General features: G+C 44.7%; 1 protein-coding gene across 1 annotated transcript in view; it reads left to right on the top strand.

Annotated features, from left to right (window-relative positions):
* POLN (DNA polymerase nu) overlaps positions 1–17,705 on the top strand; it is a gene marked incomplete at its 3' end in the record, with an annotated part of 169,996 nt that overhangs the window by 17,395 nt on the left and 134,896 nt on the right. The window contains 2 exon segments of the mRNA XM_082838350.1: positions 9,144–9,223; positions 11,170–11,673. Of these exon segments, the coding sequence (XP_082694476.1) occupies positions 9,144–9,223; positions 11,170–11,673 (584 nt within the window).

Below are 17,705 nucleotides of genomic sequence, written 5' to 3'. Positions count from 1 at the left end.
AACCGTTATGCTGACTTTTATGGCAGCCACTTCCCACTTCCTAATCATATGAGGGAGTTTTACATTGCTCCAAAGGCCCTTCTGGCAGAGATTACTTGTCCGCCACACCGGAGTCCATCCATCCTCCTCGGAGGCATGCCAGCAGATGACGTGGCTCAGTGTCCTTGCAGCCAGGTGTGGCCAAGTGGCAGGTTCCTGTCAGCAGGGTGTGCTGTTGCCAGGGCAGTCCCGAAGACACCTGACTTGCTTCCCAGCTGGCCTTTTTCCTTCCGTCCAGTTGGAATCTGGAACGACTCCTTTCCAACCTGCAAATGATAACAGCGTCCTAGAGGACTGTGGACCAACGTGCTGGAGGGACCCCGGGTCCAGAGTGACTTCATGAAACAGCTGCTCCACCAGCTGAGACCACTCACCTCAGAACAAGAGAGAAATAAACTTCTGTGGTTTAAACCATTGTATGGGTGGGTCTTTTGTGACTGTGGCTTAGCTTTTTACCTTAACTCTTACACCTTTAAACTAGATTCAGAATTGGGTTCGTCTGACTTGAATTTACGTTGCCTTTTTTTTTTTTTTTTTTTTTTTTGCGGTACACGGGCCTCTCACTGTTGTGGCCTCTCCCCTTGCGGAGCACAGGCTCCGGACGCGCAGGCTCAGCGGCCATGGCTCAAGGGCCCAGCTGCTCTGCGGCATGTGGGATCTTCCCGGACCGGGGCATGAACCCGTGTCCCCTGCATCGGCAGGCGGACTCTCAACCACTGTGCCACCAGGGAAGCCCTACATTGTCATTTTAGTGTTTAGTAATGCCATTGAGAGTCTTTGGGAAATACTAGGGGAGGAAGATTTTTCCGGGTGATTTCAAGGTTGTCAGCTGGCCTGGTGCTATGTATAACATGCATTTGATTAAGCACATGTTTATTAGACTACATCTCTGTATTTTCCCTAAGTACCTATAGAAATCAAATAACGTTTTCTAGTACACATTTATCCAAAATTGTTTTTAACTTAATAGAGCTTAGGGGTGAATATGGTTTTTTTCTAGTAAGATAAGAATAGTTTTATAGACATTACATATTTTTCTTTAAAGGGCCATTTTATTTAATTAATTTATTTAGTTTTTGGCTGCGTTGGGTCTTTGTTGCCGCACGTGGACTTTCTCTAGTTATGGCGAGCAGGGGCTTCTCTTGTTGTGGATCATGGGCTCTAGGCACATGGGCTTCAGTAGTTGTGGCGTGTGGGCTCAGTAGTTGTGGCCCGTGGGCTCTAGAGCGCAGGCTCAGTAGTTGTGGCGCACGGGCTTAGTTGCTCCACAGCATGTGGGATCTTCCCAGACCAGGGCTCAAACCCGTGTCCCCTGCATTGGCAGGCGGATTCTTAACCACTGCGCCACCAGGGAAGCCCAGGCATTACAAATTAATACAGGTGTAAGGCTCCTCAAGGTAAATATTTGTCAAAATCCAATTCATTAATGTGAAGTGTGTCTTTAGTCCCACCATGTAGTGGAAATCTTTGCAATTTCAAGGACAGATAACATAAAGCTAAATGACAAAGTAGATTTATTTTTATTATATTCATTCTGGTCAAGAATAATGTGGATAAACGTTTTTATTTCTATTAAATAAACATAAAATCCTTATGTCCAGTCACTTAGCAAACCCTGCCAGGTGTTGGATTCCAATTCCCACTGCTCTAATTCAAGCCTTCGTTCCTTCTCACTTGAAAATTTGCAGAAGTTTCCTAATTGCTGTTTGCCGTCAATTTATTGCCACTTTGCTCCTGCCTTTGCACTGTCGCTGGGATTAGCTCAGCTCTTGTCCTTGCTCTCTGCAGAATTTATCTGTAGAAACATCCCCATGTGTTCCTACAGTGCAGCCTGACCCTTGCCTGCCCTTTAAGTCTTAATGTCCCATCACTTTCCTTCTCTTTATGCCCCATTCAGATTTTTTTAATTAATTTAACAGCAGGTCCTTTTTGGTTATCTGTTTTAAATACAGCAGTGTGTACATGTCAATCCCAAACTCCCAATCTATTTTTCCCCCCCCCCACCCTTCCCCCCTGGTACCCAAGGCAGTCTACAGACTCAGTGCAATCCCTGTCAAATTACCAATGGCATTTTTCACAGAACTAGATAAAAAAAATCTTAACATTTGTATGGACACACAAAAGACCCTGAATAGCCAAAGCAATCTTGAGAAAGAAAAACTCAGCTGGAGGAATCAGGCTCCCTGACTTCAGACTATGCTACAGAGCTACAATCATCAAAACAGTATGGTACTGGCACAAACACAGAAATATAGATCAAAGGAACAGGATAGAAGGCCCAGAAATAAACCCATGCGCCTGTGGTCAATTAATCTATGACAGAGGAGGCAAGACTATACAATGGAGGAAAGATAGTCTCTTCAGTAGATGGTGCTGGGAAAACTGGACAGCTACATGTAAAAGGATGGAACTAGAGTATTCTTTAACACCATACACAAAAATAAACTCAAAGTGGATTAAAGACCTAAATGTAAGACTAGATACTATAAAACTTAGAGGAAAACATAGACAGGGCACTCTTTGACATAAACTACGGCAATATCTTTTCTGATCCTTCTCCCAGAGTAATGGAAATAAAAACAAAAATAAACAAATGGGACCTAATTAAACTCAGGAGCTTTTGCACAGCAAAGGAAGCCACAAACAAAACAAAAAGACAACCCACAGAATGGGAGAAAATGTTTGCAAATGATGCGACCGATAAGGGATTAGTTCCCGTTCAGATTCGACTCTTAACTTCCAAACACGCGTCGTTTCCTGACTTCATCCTCTGCTTACCTTTTCTTTCTCTCCTTCGTACATGACTCCGAGTGGTGAAATCATAGCATTTTACAAATTTCTGCTCAAATGATACTTCATTACCAGAATGCCTTATTGGAAGTAAACTGCATTTGATTCATCGGCAACTCAGTTTAGAGAATTTCCTGTGATGTAGTTTTGGGTTATTTGCATAATGCTTTAACTCTTGGTATGTTTTGAGCTTTTTGAAGGCAGGCAAAGGTGGTCTCATCTTTGATGCTGCCACAGGTGGGTTGATCTGTGAATTCAGCTCTTACCGATTTGTAAGAGCTTCATACAGACATGTAAAACATATATGAAGGACTTTACTATTTCATTATTTATGTTGTATTTTCCTCAACATTTTGGGGGGTCTTTTTTTGTTTGTACTACTTCAGAAAAAGTTTTTTTTTTTTAAACAGAAAAATAAAGTCCATAATCCCACATTAAAAAAAAATTGGGGGTGGGGGAATTCTCTGGTGGCGCAGTGGTTAAGAATCCACCTGCCAATGCAGGGGACGTGGGTTCAAACCCTGGTCTGGGAAGATCCCGCATGCCGCAGAGCAACTAAACCCATGTGCTGCAACTACTGAGCCTGCGCTCTAGAGCCCGCGAGCCAGAACTACTGAGCCCGTGTGCCACAACTACTGAAGCCCGCATGCCTGGAGCCTGTGCTCCACAACAAGAGAAGCCACCACAGTGAGAAGCCCGTGCATTGCAACAAAGAGTAGCCCCCACTCGCTGCAACTAGGGAAAGCCCACACGCAGCAATGGAGATCCAAAGCAGCCAAAAATAAATAAATTTATTTTAAAAAAATTTATTTTTTTTTTTTACATATTCACACACACACACACACAGTGAAAGGGTTTATATGTACATTGTTTTCTTAGTTCAGGCTTTTTCTTTGTTGAAACATCTCCCCTTATTGCTTCCCTGTGTTAACAACTTAGCGTATGCCTTTTATGTTTTTGTTTTCATGATAGTAATTATAGCTTGTGTGTGTGTGGCTATGTTGTGCCACCCAGACCTCCGCCTCCTTGGATGGGATTGGCTGAGGGCTTTGTTGCAACTGTATCACATTTGAGCTTCCACTCCCTCAGTCCTTCTGCTCCCCAAGAGCGTCCCCAAGTAAACGTTTGCAGGAAAAGCTCAGTCTGGTCCCCAGGGAACTTGATCTATGCAGTGGGTGCCAGTAGTGGTCTGAGAAAGCAGACATGGCATTTTGGAATTTGGTCACCCTTAGGTGGGCTGGCACTGATGACTTCATCACAAGTTGTAGGTGAAATACGGATGGCAGCGGTGCAGTTAAAGCTTCTACTAGGGGTGGCTGGTCTGGCATACCAGTGCAAGCAGCTGTGCAAGCTGTTGGGCAGTACTATGTATTTGAAAAGAATAGGACAATGGAAGAGAATGGCATTGGTGGCTGTGGCCGGGTCCTTTGGAAAAAGACAAAGGCCAAGCGTGGTTAATTAGCAATTAAAGGGTAAATGTGGTAGCCAGAGGGCTCACCTGCTAGCCTGTGAAGAGACCACCTGCAGTCACAGCGCCCACCCCAGCCTAGTATGGCTGGTAGAGCTCCAGAGGAGGTTGGATGCTCAGCCCTGGTGGGTGTTCTACCTCAAGGTCAGGGCCTTGACCAGGAAGAGGGACCTGACCCTGAGATGCAGGATGGGGACGTCTCGATTGGTGCATTCAAGTTTGAATCCCAGGTACCTCTGGGACCTGCAGAAGTAGCTACTCCTCTCTGTTAAAGGCCAGCCCCCTTCTCTCTACCCGCCAGTCCCCCAGCTTAAAGACAGTGCAAGAGGGTTCTATCTTGAGAAATAACACATCCTCCCTCAGGAAATGCCACCTCCTCTTTTGGCCATTAAGTCACTACATAACCTGGCCAAGAGGTACCAGGGCCTGTTAAGGGAGTGGATGAGACGGGCTGGTCGGGGAACAGAAACCCTATAGTCATTGGAACAGGGAAAGTTTAAAGCATTATTAACTAGTAATGGGATTAGCTGACAAGAAGTAAAGAAAACTGAGGATTACAATAATAGCAGACGCAGGGAGCATCTACCTGCGGCAGTGTCGAAGGAAGGAACAAAACTGGAATGACCTGGCCAGGTGACGTCCACCAGCCTCTGTCATCTATTGTCCCTGTATGGGCAACTTGGGCTCTTCAATGGAGTGACCATGGGGCTGGGGCAGAGGCTATGCGTGTGCCCAACAGCATGGCGCTCCCACTCACCAGGGCCGATCTCGCCGTTGCCTCTGTTGAATTTCCAATGACACACTGAACTCTGGGTCCCCAATAGTACTGAACTTTGAGAGCAGTCACTTGGGGGCTAGTTGGCAATACTGGACCCCTTGTGCCCCCAAAGGTGCCGTTATTCGTCTTGACTCGAATCCACACGTATTCCAGGCACGGGTTTGCCTTTCCCATACGCAGGGCCTCAGTGAGCTCCGTAATACAAGGCTCACAGAGCCTTTGACCCACTGACACAGAATCCTGCATAGCATCGCCCTGGATATAGGGACCCACTTTACAGCAAAGGAGCTGCAGTGGGCACATGATCGTGGGACCCACAGGTTCCGTCACAGCCACACACCCAGAAATGCCAGCGCAACAGAGTGGTAGAGTGGTGGGTAGCAGGCTGAGCTCAGGTGACCTCCAGGCTGCAGTATACACTGTACATCAGTGACCATTGCAGGATGCAGTGTCCCCAGTATAGATAATTAAGGGCTCTGGTAGCCAAAAGGTGGCAGTGGGAGTGGCCCTGCTTACCATCACTCCCAATGCCCCTCCCAATAAATTTGTGTTTCTCTCTCCAGATACCTCTGGGTTCTGCAGGTTTAGTCTTGACTCCCCAGGGGAAACCCACCAGGGACAAAGGAAGAGTACTGTTCGATTTCAAGCTATAGCTGCTGCACAGTCATTTCAAGTTCTGTACTCCAATAGACTGGCAGGCAAGTGAGGTACTCTCCATCCTGCTAGGGGTGACCTCCTGTTCACCAGAGGTCAGGGCTGCCGTTACATAATGGGGCAGGAAAGCATCTACGTGGCACCCAAGTGATGTGATTGGCCACCTCTTGGTCCTCTGACCAAATTTGCTGGTAAATGCAGTGGCCGTGGCCTGAGAAGGGCATGGTGACCAGGGACTTACACCCCTCAGGGATGAGGGTTTGGGTCACGATCAGGCAAGCTACCTAGACCAGCAGAGGTGCCAAGCCAGGGTGAGGGGAACCTCAGAATGGGTAGGAGAGGGAGGTGAATAGCATTTGCAGCTTTGAGACCAGCTGCAGGACAAGGACAGGCAGTTCACCCCATTAACCTTCCTTTTAAGTTCCCTCAGGAAGAGGCCCAGCAGAGTCCCGAAGGAGCTGCTCCCAGAACATATCTGAGCTGCGCAGTGTAGTGAACCGTAGGCAGGACTGTAGTGAACACTGTGGGTGCCCCGAGCCCCCCATTCATCACCCTAGCTGCTGCTCACCACACAGCCCCTCCCGATGGTTGCCTCAGCTGCAAAGAGCTTCTTTGCCCAAGGGCACACCATTTTCCCAGGAGCAACCAGGTAATGACTGGTGGGTGCTGGGGAATAAAGGCTCAGCTCCCTTGACCCTGTGGGGGACAACTATACAGGACCATGCCAGGTCCAGAGCAGGCCTTTGTAGCGGCCGCATCTTGGACCAGTCCTCCCTCCTTCACTCCCCTACAGACGTTGATCCTGAGAGCGCTACCCCAAAACCTTTCTGAATGCAAGCCTTCATCTCAGGGTCAGCCTCCCAGGGACCAGACCTGTGCCAGTGTATGGGTATAACATACTCATGTACATAAATGGGGAGATTTGGTCATTGTTTTAAAAAATGGAATCATATTTTCACAGATCTCTGCATCTTCAAGTCAACTAATACAGCTCATTCTTCTCAATGGCTCTGTGCTTCATGGTGTGGATGTTACATAATTTATTCATCGACTGCCCTCATGATTGGTATCTCCTTTGTTTTCAGTCCTTTGCCGTAAAGCAATACTGTCATAAATGTTTTGCTTTAAACCTATTTACTGTTGCACATATTTCTGTGAAACAGATAGCCAGGAGTGAGGTGGTTTGGTTAGATGATTTATATATTTATATCTCTTTGTTTTTATTGAGGTTACAACACACACACACAGAGCACAACTCTCCTAAGATTATAGTTCAAAATTTCACAAACTGAACACCCATATAACCTTCACCCAGATCAAGAAACAGAACATTGGTAGCATCTCAAAGGCCCATCTTTCCTCCCTTTGGGTTCGTTCTTTTCTTCCCAACTCCTGAGAGTGATGTGCGTATTTTTAATTTTAATAAGTGTTGACACTGTGCTTTCCAAAAATATCCTAACCATTCACATTTTTACCAGCAATGAGTGAGACTACCTCTTCTCCTCCATCTCCAATTACATTTAATTTGTGTTTTCCTGACTACTAGTGAGTTTGAGTATTACATAATGTTTGTTTGCGTTTGGGATTTGCTATCTTGTGTGTTGCCTCTCCCTGTCTTTTGCTCACTTTTCCATTGAATTGTTTCTTTTTTGGTCAGTGTAACTTGTATAATAAAAATATTAACCCTTTGTCTTTTTTGTCCCAATGTATTATTTTCTTTCAGAAGTGGTGCTAGTTGTACTATCCCTATTCATTAATCTATCCTTCTCTACTGCATTAAAATACCATCTTCGTTGTATATTAAATTCTCATAAGTCCTGGGGTCAGTTTCTGGATTGTCTACTCTGTTTTAGAGATCTTTTTGTCTATTCCTATTCAAATACCTTGTGGATTTGATTACAGTGCCTTTATAGTATGTTCTGATAATATGGCAAAGCAAGTCTTCTTTTATTTTTTTAAAAAAACTTACCTTTCTGCGTCCTGCCTGGTGGTCCAGTGGCTAAGACGCCACATTCCCAATGCAGGGGTCACAGGTTCGATCCCTGGTCAGGGAACTAAGATCCCGCATGCTGCACGGTGCAGCCAAAAAAACCCCTTCCCTTTCTTCTCTATTTTCAGACATTTAATATTTCATATGTACTTTGAAATTATTATTTTTTTCAATTAAAAGAACCCTGTAGGGTCTCTGATGAGAATTACATTAATTAAAAAAAAAAAATAGGGCTTCCCTGGTGGCGCAGTGGTTGAGCGTCCGCCTGCCGATGCAGGGGACGCGGGTTCGTGCCCCGGTCTGGGAGGATCCCACATGCCGCGGAGCGGCTGGGCCCCTGAGCCATGGCCTCTGGGCCTGTGCGTCCGGAGCCTGTGCTCCGCAACGGGAGAGGCCACGACAGTGAGAGGCCCGCGTACCGCAAAAAAAAAAAAAAAAAAAATATATATATATATATATATATATATATATATATATATATATTTATTTGGCTGTGCCGGGTCTTAGTTGTGGCACACGGGATCTTCATTGCTGCGTGCAGGATCTTTTAGTTGTGGTATGCGGAGTCTTTAGTTGAGACACGCGAACTCTTAGTTGCGGCATGTGGGATTTAGTTCCCTGACCAGGGATCGAACCCAGGCCCCCTGCATTGGGAGCGTGGGGTCTTAGCCACTGGACCACCAGGCAAGTCCCTGCATTAAATTTATATTTAGGAGAATTATTTTGTTCATATCTCAGTGCTATGTATTTGCATTTGTATAGATCATGCTTTATGCCATTTTATAAGATTTTAAGTTTCCATCATTGAGTGCCTTGTGCTTTTCTTGTTAAATTAATCCTGAGTATAACTTTCCTCTATCGTACGTGAAAGATTTCCCCCATTTGCATTTCATCGTTGTTATCATTGCTATAGAGAGAACGTACATCCCAGAGGTTACGAGCCAAAACTTGAGTCATGTTGCCCGGGGTTGAACCCAGGTTCCATCACTTCCTGTCCAGCCCAAACTTATTAAAATAAAAACAAAATCTAAATGAGAAGTTTGTATTAATGATATTTTACTGAAGTTGTAATTGTTCCATTACAATATTATTCAGTCTAAGAATTTCTTCACCTTTAATACTTACAAGCTTTCTGTAAAATGGTGAACTTGGGTTTTCAGAATCAGGTATTCAAATGCAAATACCAAGTACTACTTTTTAATAAACGCTGCATGATTACATAGATCTGTCTCCAGTTGATTTGAAGATACTTTGCATAAATGTTTATTACAATGGTAGTATGCATTTTGGTTGTAAATTTTACTACATTGTTTTAATTAAGTAAATAATGAGTAAATGATTATAGAGGCTATTTTCAATGTTTAGCTAATTATATGATTTTAATTTCTTTATTCCCTCATGCTTCCTTTCTGTGTCTTTTAAAGCTGCAGAAGTGGTGGACAAATCCAGTGTTAGGTATTCAGTACTACCTGAAGATGGGAAGAATCAGTCACTGGAAAAAAAGGTGAAACCTTGCAAGTATGACTAATCCTAAACAGATAACTTTCATTCATTCAGTAAATACTTATCAAGTGTCTACTATGTGCTAGGCACTGTGGATGCAACGGTTAAAAAAACAAAAGGAGTTCTTCTCCAGGAGCTGATAGTTTAATTTGTATGAGGGGACTAGGAAGACAGAGAAGCACAATATTTCTCTATGACGCGGTGAATTAGTGCCACTATAGGAGACAGGGCCAAGTGCTTTGGGAACGATAGGGGAGATGGCTAACCCAGTTTTTGTGCTGTTTCGTTCTGCTTTTTCTGGGAGGTGGGGAGAGGAATCTGGGACGTTTGTCTGAAGTATGAACACTCTGACTTGAGGTCTAAAAGATGACTAAGAAATGGTCAGTCTAAAGATCCTCACCTATAGAGAGTGGGGAAAGGACTTTGGGAAAAGTTTTTAGGGTAGGGGAAGAGAGCTTGGAACTTTGGGGTAGTGGAAATAAAGAGAAGTTCAGAAAGAAAGGGGTATAAAATTTGCAATGGTTGAGTTACGTGGTTTGGGCTTGGGAGAGAGATGAGAAGAGGTCATGTTATTACCCAAGACCTTCTATAGGAAGCAGTGGTGGAGGTGGCGTAATAGTTAAGAGAGTGGGCTCTGGAGCAAACTACCTGTGTCCAAATCCAAATCTAACTTAGTCTAATGTAAGCTCCCTTAGTAAATCCCTGGATTGATGGGATGGTTATTTGCCCCTGAAGTGGAAGGAGCGGCATCTTTGACAGAAAAGGGACTGTGCAGCCCTTTGAAAGTGAATGGAAATTCTCTCTCCCAAAGGTGTTCAAACTGTGCTCCTTCGATCCCTAAGGCAGAGGTCTTCAAATCGTCTTGCTCCCTTTCTCACAAAAGCCTTTTGAAAAGCCATGTATCTCCTGACATATTTTTAAGTTGACGTTTAAAATATTTATCACAAGTTTAAAAAGTTTCATAGGACAAGATTTCTGGTGGATTAATAATATTGACATTTAAAAAACTTATATCACAGTTTAAAATATGTCCACTAATATCTAAATACTATACTCTGATAACTTGATATCTACAATCATTCCTTTAAAAAATACATGAGCAGGATATTCTTCAACAATCTGAATTTTTATATTTTCCTTTTCCTTCTTGACTCCTTTTCTTGTATACTTCTCCACAGAATTTTTATTTTGATATAATTTTATGTTTGGAAGTCTTTTCTTAAAAAGCATATAATATTTCTCTGCAATAAAAATGACTATAAGTTTAAATTTTCTGTGATCATGTGACTGTGTTAAAACATTTTCTTTCAAAATTATTTTTAAAGTATTATTGGTATACGTTTGTTCAGAATAGCATAAATATATCATAAAATCTGAAAAATAAGCATAAAAAATAAAATTTTATTGTAAATGAACCCTACAATGAAACGGAGAGATGCTTTTCCCCCTCAGTCTGTGAATTGATGAATGAATATTGCACATTGCTAGATCGAAACAGGAAGAGGATTGCTGCCGAGCTGTATTTTTAAAGAAATTTTAGTAGGTAGATTAACATATTATCGACTAGTTGTGGTGATTTAATTTTCTCTATAAATGGCCTTTGGTTGGAAGTTGTCAGTGATTCATCCTCACTCTTACGCACATGTGCAGCACAGTCCCCTCCACAGCATCTCCTGTTACACGCATGGTGCCAGCGCAGGGCTGTGGTGGGAGACTTTCTAAACTAACTCCTGCCTATTCCAGCCCAGGATGCAGATATGCACTCCTACCTGGTTGAGAAAAACCACTGCTCTGGAAGACACTCCATAGTTCATTAGAAACTTGGGTCATAGTTAATGTGAAGCTGTGTTCCCACTTTACCTTAGATGAGTTTTATCAGATTTTACTTTGGTTTAGACCTGTCTTATGAATCCATATTCTAGTGAAATATTTTCCATTTTTCTATAGAATCTTAATTCTCTTACGAACCAGACATCAAGAGTTTCCATCAAGTTCTCGTCTCAGTCCTCCAGTATCAGACTCACAGATCAAGTGTCTACTGACCAAAACCAGAAGAATATAGGCTCATTGGCTTCTTCCCGGTGTTTAATTCCACAGTGTGACCAAGAGGCTTCAGTTCTACAGAGAATGGAACATAAGAGAAAACACGTACCAAAGGAAAGCATAAATAATGAAAACAATGAAGAAAGCATGAGTCTGAAAAGAAAACATATCACATGTAATAATTCATCAGAGAAAACAAGTAAACTTACGGCATTGGAAGAAGATGCTGATGAGCTTGAAACCTACCTAAATTCTAGGAACTCAAAAGCATTCACAAACAATTTTTGTGATATTAGGTATTTGGATGCTTTGGAGAAAAGCCAGCTGATTGAAATGCTCAAACAGGCAGTAGCTCTGGTGGTGACTCTGATATATAAGGATGGCTCAACTCAGCTGAGAGCAGACCAGGTTAGTAAACGGTATTGGTTTTTGTTTGTTTGTTCTGTTTTGTTGGCACCATGAAAGAAACCCATTTTCTTAGTGTCTGATTTTGATAGGAGAGCAAGAAGTAAGATTTTAAGCCTTCCCCTTTCCCCCAGGGGTGAGTGACTGACTCTGCATAGTTCTCATGAGGTTGTTAAGAAACTGCTGAATGGTTTCCATTTTCTATTCCACCAGCAAAGTGTGAGTTTCCAAATTCTCCACCTCCTTGTCAATACTTGTTGTCTTTTTTATTTTAGCCATTCTGCTGTGTGTGAAGTGGTATTTCACTGTGGTTTTAAATTGTATTTCCCTAATAACTGGTGACATTAAGCATCTCCTCATATGCTTACTGGCCATTTGTGTATCTTCTTTGGTGAAACGTCTTGAAATTCAAGTCTTTTGCTCATTTTTAAATTGGGTTATTTGTGTTTTACTTTGGATCTGTAAGGGTTCTTTATATATTTTAATACCAGTCTCGTCAGATATATGATTTGCAGTTCTCCAAATCTGTGGCTTGTTTTTATCAATTTCCTGATGGTGTCTTTTGAAGCACAGAATTTTTTAATTTGATGAACTCCAGTTTACCAAGTACTTTTTTATTGCTTCTCCTTTTGTTGTTAAATTTAAGAATGCTTTGGGACTTCCCTGGTGGTCCAGTGGCTAAGATTCCGCACTCCCAATGCAGGGGGCCCGGGTTTGATCCCTGGTCAGGGAACTAGATCCCACATACTGCAACTAAGAGTTCGCATCCTGCAACTAAAGATCCTGCATGCCGCAACGAAGATCCCACGCACCTCAAGGAAGATCCTGCATGCTGCAACTAAGACCTGGCACAGCCAAATAAATAAATAAATATTGCTTTTAAAAAAAGAATGCTTTGCCTATACCAGGTCATGAAGATTTACTGTATTTTCTTCTAACAATTTATAGTCTGAGCTCTTACATTTAAACCTGTGACCCGGGACTTCCTTGGTGGTCCAGTGGTAAAGAATCTGCCGTACAATGCAGGGGACGTGGGTTCGATCCCTGGTCAGGGAACTAAGATTCCACTTGCTGCGGGGCAACTAAGCCCGCGCACTACAACTACTGAGCTCGTGTGCCTCAACTAGAGCCCACATGCCGCAAACTACAGAGCCCATGCACTCTGGAGCCCGTGCGCCACAACTACAGAGCCCACGTGCCCTGGAGCCTGTGCGCCACAACTAGAGAAGGAAAAAAAAAAAACCCACACGCCACAACTAGAGAGAAGCCTGTGCGCCACAACAAAAGATCCTGTATGCCTCAACGAAGATCCCGTGTGCTGCAACTAGACTAACTATGGCATACCCCACCTTCCGGGTTTCCATTTCTAGAAAGCTGCTCCCATCAGTAAACCACTCAACCTCAGGGCTGTCGAGAGGCTCATCTAGAAGATCGGGCCTGCTGGAGTAAGTTTGCTCTCTGGTCTCTATACACTGATGCACTAAGTCTCCATTCTTGGCCGCTGGAAGCAGAGTTGCTGGGTTCAGGATTTGGCACACCTTTAAGGGAATGTCGGGGGTTCCATGAGGAGGGCCTGATATCTTGTTAACCTTCCTCCAGTCAACTAATGATGTCCTTTGACTTCTAGCACAGATTGTACCTGATGAGGGGTTAACACATATAAGTGTTGTCCTAGGGTGAGCTTGGAAGCCTCATTAACCAATAGAGCCGTGACTGCTACTGCTCACAGGGAGTTTGGCCACCCAGGGCCACCGAGCCCAGTTGTTTTGAAAAGTAAGCCACCAGTCTTTGATCTGGCCCCAGCTTTCAGGTCAGAGCTCCGAGCGCTATCCCTGACCTCTCATGGAGTATAGGGTGAAGGGTTTGTCTGACGTTGGAAGCCCCCATGCTGGTGTCCTACTCAACTCAGTCTTTAGAGTCTCAAAGGCCTACTGGTGGCCCCTATTCCCTTTCTTCCCCCTTCAGAGCCTCATATAGGGGTTTTGCTGTAAGGCCATAATTTGGAGTCCAGATACAATAGAACCCAGCCATCCTGAGAAAGCCTTGGAGTTGTCTCTTTGTGGTTGGAGATGGTAGTGCGCTAATTGCTGTCTTTCGATCCATGCCAGGACTTGCGCTCCTGGTGTCAAAATAAATCCTAAATACTGAACACTGTTGTGAAATCTGAGCCTTTGTCAGAAAATTAGGACCTTAGCAGTATTCTGAGCTGAAACTTGCTTTTTCTCACTACTTATTAGCAGATCATCAATATATTGTAATAGAGTTCCATTTTTCAGGCTTAGTTCCCTCAATTCTTTTGCTAACGAGTTTCCAAACAAATGGGGACTATCCTGAAAACCCTGCGGAAGCACTGTCCAAGTGTATTGAGTAGCCTCCAGAGGGTCAGGGTCCCTCCATTCAAAGGCAAAACAGGTATTGAGGGACTTCCCTGTGGTGCAGTGGTTAAGAATCCACCTTCCAATGCAGGAGACGTGGGTTCTATCCCCGGTCGGGGAACTAAGATTCCACATGCTGCGGGACAGCTAAGCCCACAGGCTCTAGAGCCTGTGCACTGCAGTGAAGATCCTGAACGCCACAACTAAGACCTGATGCAGCCAAATAAATAAATATTATATATATATGTGTATACATACATACATATATATATATATATATATATATATATATATATATATATATGTATATACACTTTCCTCCCTTTCCAGAAGAAATTTTTTAAAAAATGGTATTGAGATCCTGGATATAAAGAAATACAGAAAAATGCATCTTTGAGGTCCAACACAGAAATACTGAGTGCTTCCTGGCACCTGGGCAAGGAGGGTGTGTGGGTTTGGCACCACTGGGTGAATAGGGATGACTGCCTAGCTCACTGCTCGTAAGTCTTGCACAAACCGATACTCCCCATCAGGCTTCTGAACAGGGAGGATCGGGGTGTTACAAGGGGATTGGCAGGGCCTAATGACTCTGTGTTTTAGGAATTTGGTGAGCAGCTGTTGGATCCCCCTCAGGGCCTCAGGCTTTAAAGGATATTATCACCAGGAGCTGGGGCCAGCTGGGGTTGTTGTTTGGCCGTCCCACAGGAGGGTGCTCAGGACATTCCCTTTCCCGGTGCCCCTCCTTCCAGAAAAAGGCACACTGATTCCTGCCCAGGTGGTTCCTGGGCTGCTGGTCTGGTCTTCTCAGCTGTCTAGTGTCCCCTCAAGATGGCGGGTGGATCAGAGCAGCTAAGAGCTGTGTTTTCTTTGTTAATCTCCTATCCGTATTGGCCTCCTTTGCCATGTCCTCGTTGTTATAGACCTTGAAGGCCTCCTCTACCAAGGTTGACAATGGGGTTTGGGGCCCAGCTTCAAGCTTTTGTAATTTCCTCCTGATATGAGGAGAGGACTGGGTGATAAAATGCATGGCCAATAGTGACCTCCCTTGTGCAGACTCAGGGTCTGTATTGGTGTACTTCCTGAATGCCTCTGTCACCCGACTCAGGAAGACTGCTGGGTTTTTATCTTTTTCCTGTGTAATCTCTTGGACCTTATCATAATTTACAGGCTTCACCATATGCCTTCTCATTCCTTCTGATAAACAAGTAATATAACGTCTCATCCTGGCTTGGCCTACATGATCCTCACAATCCCAGTTGGGGTCCTGTTGTGGGATTGCGTCACCAGTTCAATAAATCTGGTGCTGTGGGTTGGTGGCCACTCGGCTGTCTGTGTGTTCCCTGGCCTTTCTTAGTATACATTCCTTCTTGTCCAGGGGGCAACAGTGGTTCAGAATAACTGTAATTCTTGCCATGTCAGGGAAAACATTAACCCCAGCATGGTAAATTTGTCCCTAAACTTGTCAGGGTTCTATGAGAACCTGCCAAACCCCTCCTTACGGATTCCTAAGTCTCTCATCAAGAAGGAGACATGCACTCTAGTAATTCCCTCTTCCCGTCAGCTGCTTCCCAGAGGGGGTAAAGGCCCTGTGGTGTGAAAGTGGGGGCTAATTTTGAACCTGATCAGGGCCCCATTGGGGACAGCACTGGGGGCTCTGGTTTCAGGGCTCCTGGCTAAATGGGGTAAGGTGGGGGTCGAGGGACTGAAGGTGATGTTGAAGGGGAAGAAGCCCAATGAGAAAGAGGCCCAATGTGCCAATGACCAGTTGGCGGTTGAAAGGGGATCTGTGAGAAAGTCTGGCTCTAAATCTTCTGGGGACAAAACAGAAATAGAGGCCACACACACAACAGGAATCCCTCAAACCGGGGTCTTGATAAAGTTTCATAAAGGCCTGCATGTAAGGGACCTCCCCCCATTTTGGGGACTGCTTACAATATTTTGGTCCAGTTGTAAAATGGTGCTAAAGTTAAGGGATCCATTCTGTGGCCAGTTCTTCCGGTCACCCAAGGCATATTGGGGCTAGGCTGTGTTGCAAAAGAAGATGGCTTTTAAACTGTCCCGAATTTTTAAGAGTTTTAATCTTTGGGGGCATTTCCCATGTTTACATATAAATCTGGCGGCTAACAAACTGAGATCCTGCAGCTGGATGGAGTCCTCAAGACCCGGCATAACAAAACCAAAGGGTGAGATGACAAAGGAGATCCCAGAACTCCCTTCCCCACAGTTGAGCACACAGGACAGAGAAATATTGGGGGGTTGTGTAAAGTTCACCTCAACAGGGGCCTCGGGGGCTGGGGGTTTAGATGTATGAAGTAAGGAAAAAGAAATAGGAGAAAGAGAGAAAGCCTGCTGTTTCAGCCTGCCCCTCTGCGTGTGTCTATTCAGGCAGTTCCAGTCTGCCGTGCTCTTCCACAAGGGCCAGTGGAGGGAGGCACTCCGTCCACCACCCACCAGGGTGATCAGACCCAGAACCCAGTGCTGGTGGGACTCTAACCCACAACTGGGACTTTAACCCAGGAAAAAGAAGTTGAGAAGTTTGTGACGACTGGGCTTCCAGCCACTGCACAGTATGAGGATTGAACCTCTGTCACTCTCAGAAATCTCCCCTCAAGGAAAGCCCACCGGGACCAAGGTCTGCACGGTATGAGGCAAGCCTCTCCCACCTCTGTCACCTGTCAGGGTGAGCCGGCGCCAGCCAGAGGGAGCATGGCCTCACCAACTAAGGAGTTAGGCTGTAGGTGCCCAACACTCACTTCTCAGAAGGATGCGACAGAGAAGTAGGAGAGGACAGAGAAAGGAGTTGTAGAGAGAGAGAAAGAGATCAGAAGAGGGAAAATGGACAAAGGGAAAATGGAAGAGGAAAGCTGCCTGAATGAGGATAGTGACACCCCTGGGGCAACCGAAGGCAGACTTACCAATCCCTGCAGCACTGAAGCAAAGGTTCAGGTGGCCACGTGTCAGCTGTAAGGAAGCTGCAATCAGCTATACCAGATGGGCCCAGATCCTCTCTCAGAGGGGCAAGGAAAAAAAGAAGGCCCCACAGGTCCCAGCAGAGTTGCCAAAAGGTGTTACCAACCTGGGCCCTTGGACTCTTTAATCAATAGAAATCGACAAGAGGCCAGATGAGAATTTCAGGCAAGGCTTTATTGGGGCTCGTGCTACAGCACAAGGGAGCAAGAACAAGAGACAGGTTCCCTTGCCTGCCCCCTGAGAGGACCTGCTTGGGTCCTTAAATGGGGTAAAAATGGGGGTGGGTCTGTGCGTTGGGGTCTGCCCACCCCCTTGGTGCCATGTGCAGAGATGATGCACCGTGCCCTGCTTTTGCTCCCAGCACCTCAGAAATGGCAGTTTGTTTGTGGCCTTTTTGTATCCTATTGCTTATTATTGTCCCAGCTTGCCCATGCATGCCGTTATTTTTAGTCACTTGTAGTTTCTTTGTATCCTATTGCTCACGGAGACGTTTGTCCAGGTGCAAGCACTCTGGTAGAGGATCCCAAGTCCCAGCCTGGCTCAGTTTTGCCATCTTAGCAGTATTGAATTTTCTGATCCATGAACAGGGGGTGCCCTTTCATTTATTTAAAACTTCAATTTCTTTTAGCAATGTTTTGTAATTTTCAGTGTAGTGTATAAATCTTGCTTTACCTTTCACTTTTTTTTTTT

Source organism: Leucopleurus acutus, assembly GCF_964270905.1.
Source record: "Leucopleurus acutus genome assembly, chromosome: 4".
Classification (NCBI taxonomy): domain Eukaryota; kingdom Metazoa; phylum Chordata; class Mammalia; order Artiodactyla; family Delphinidae; genus Leucopleurus; species Leucopleurus acutus.
This window is presented reverse-complemented; position numbering and strand designations above follow the sequence as displayed.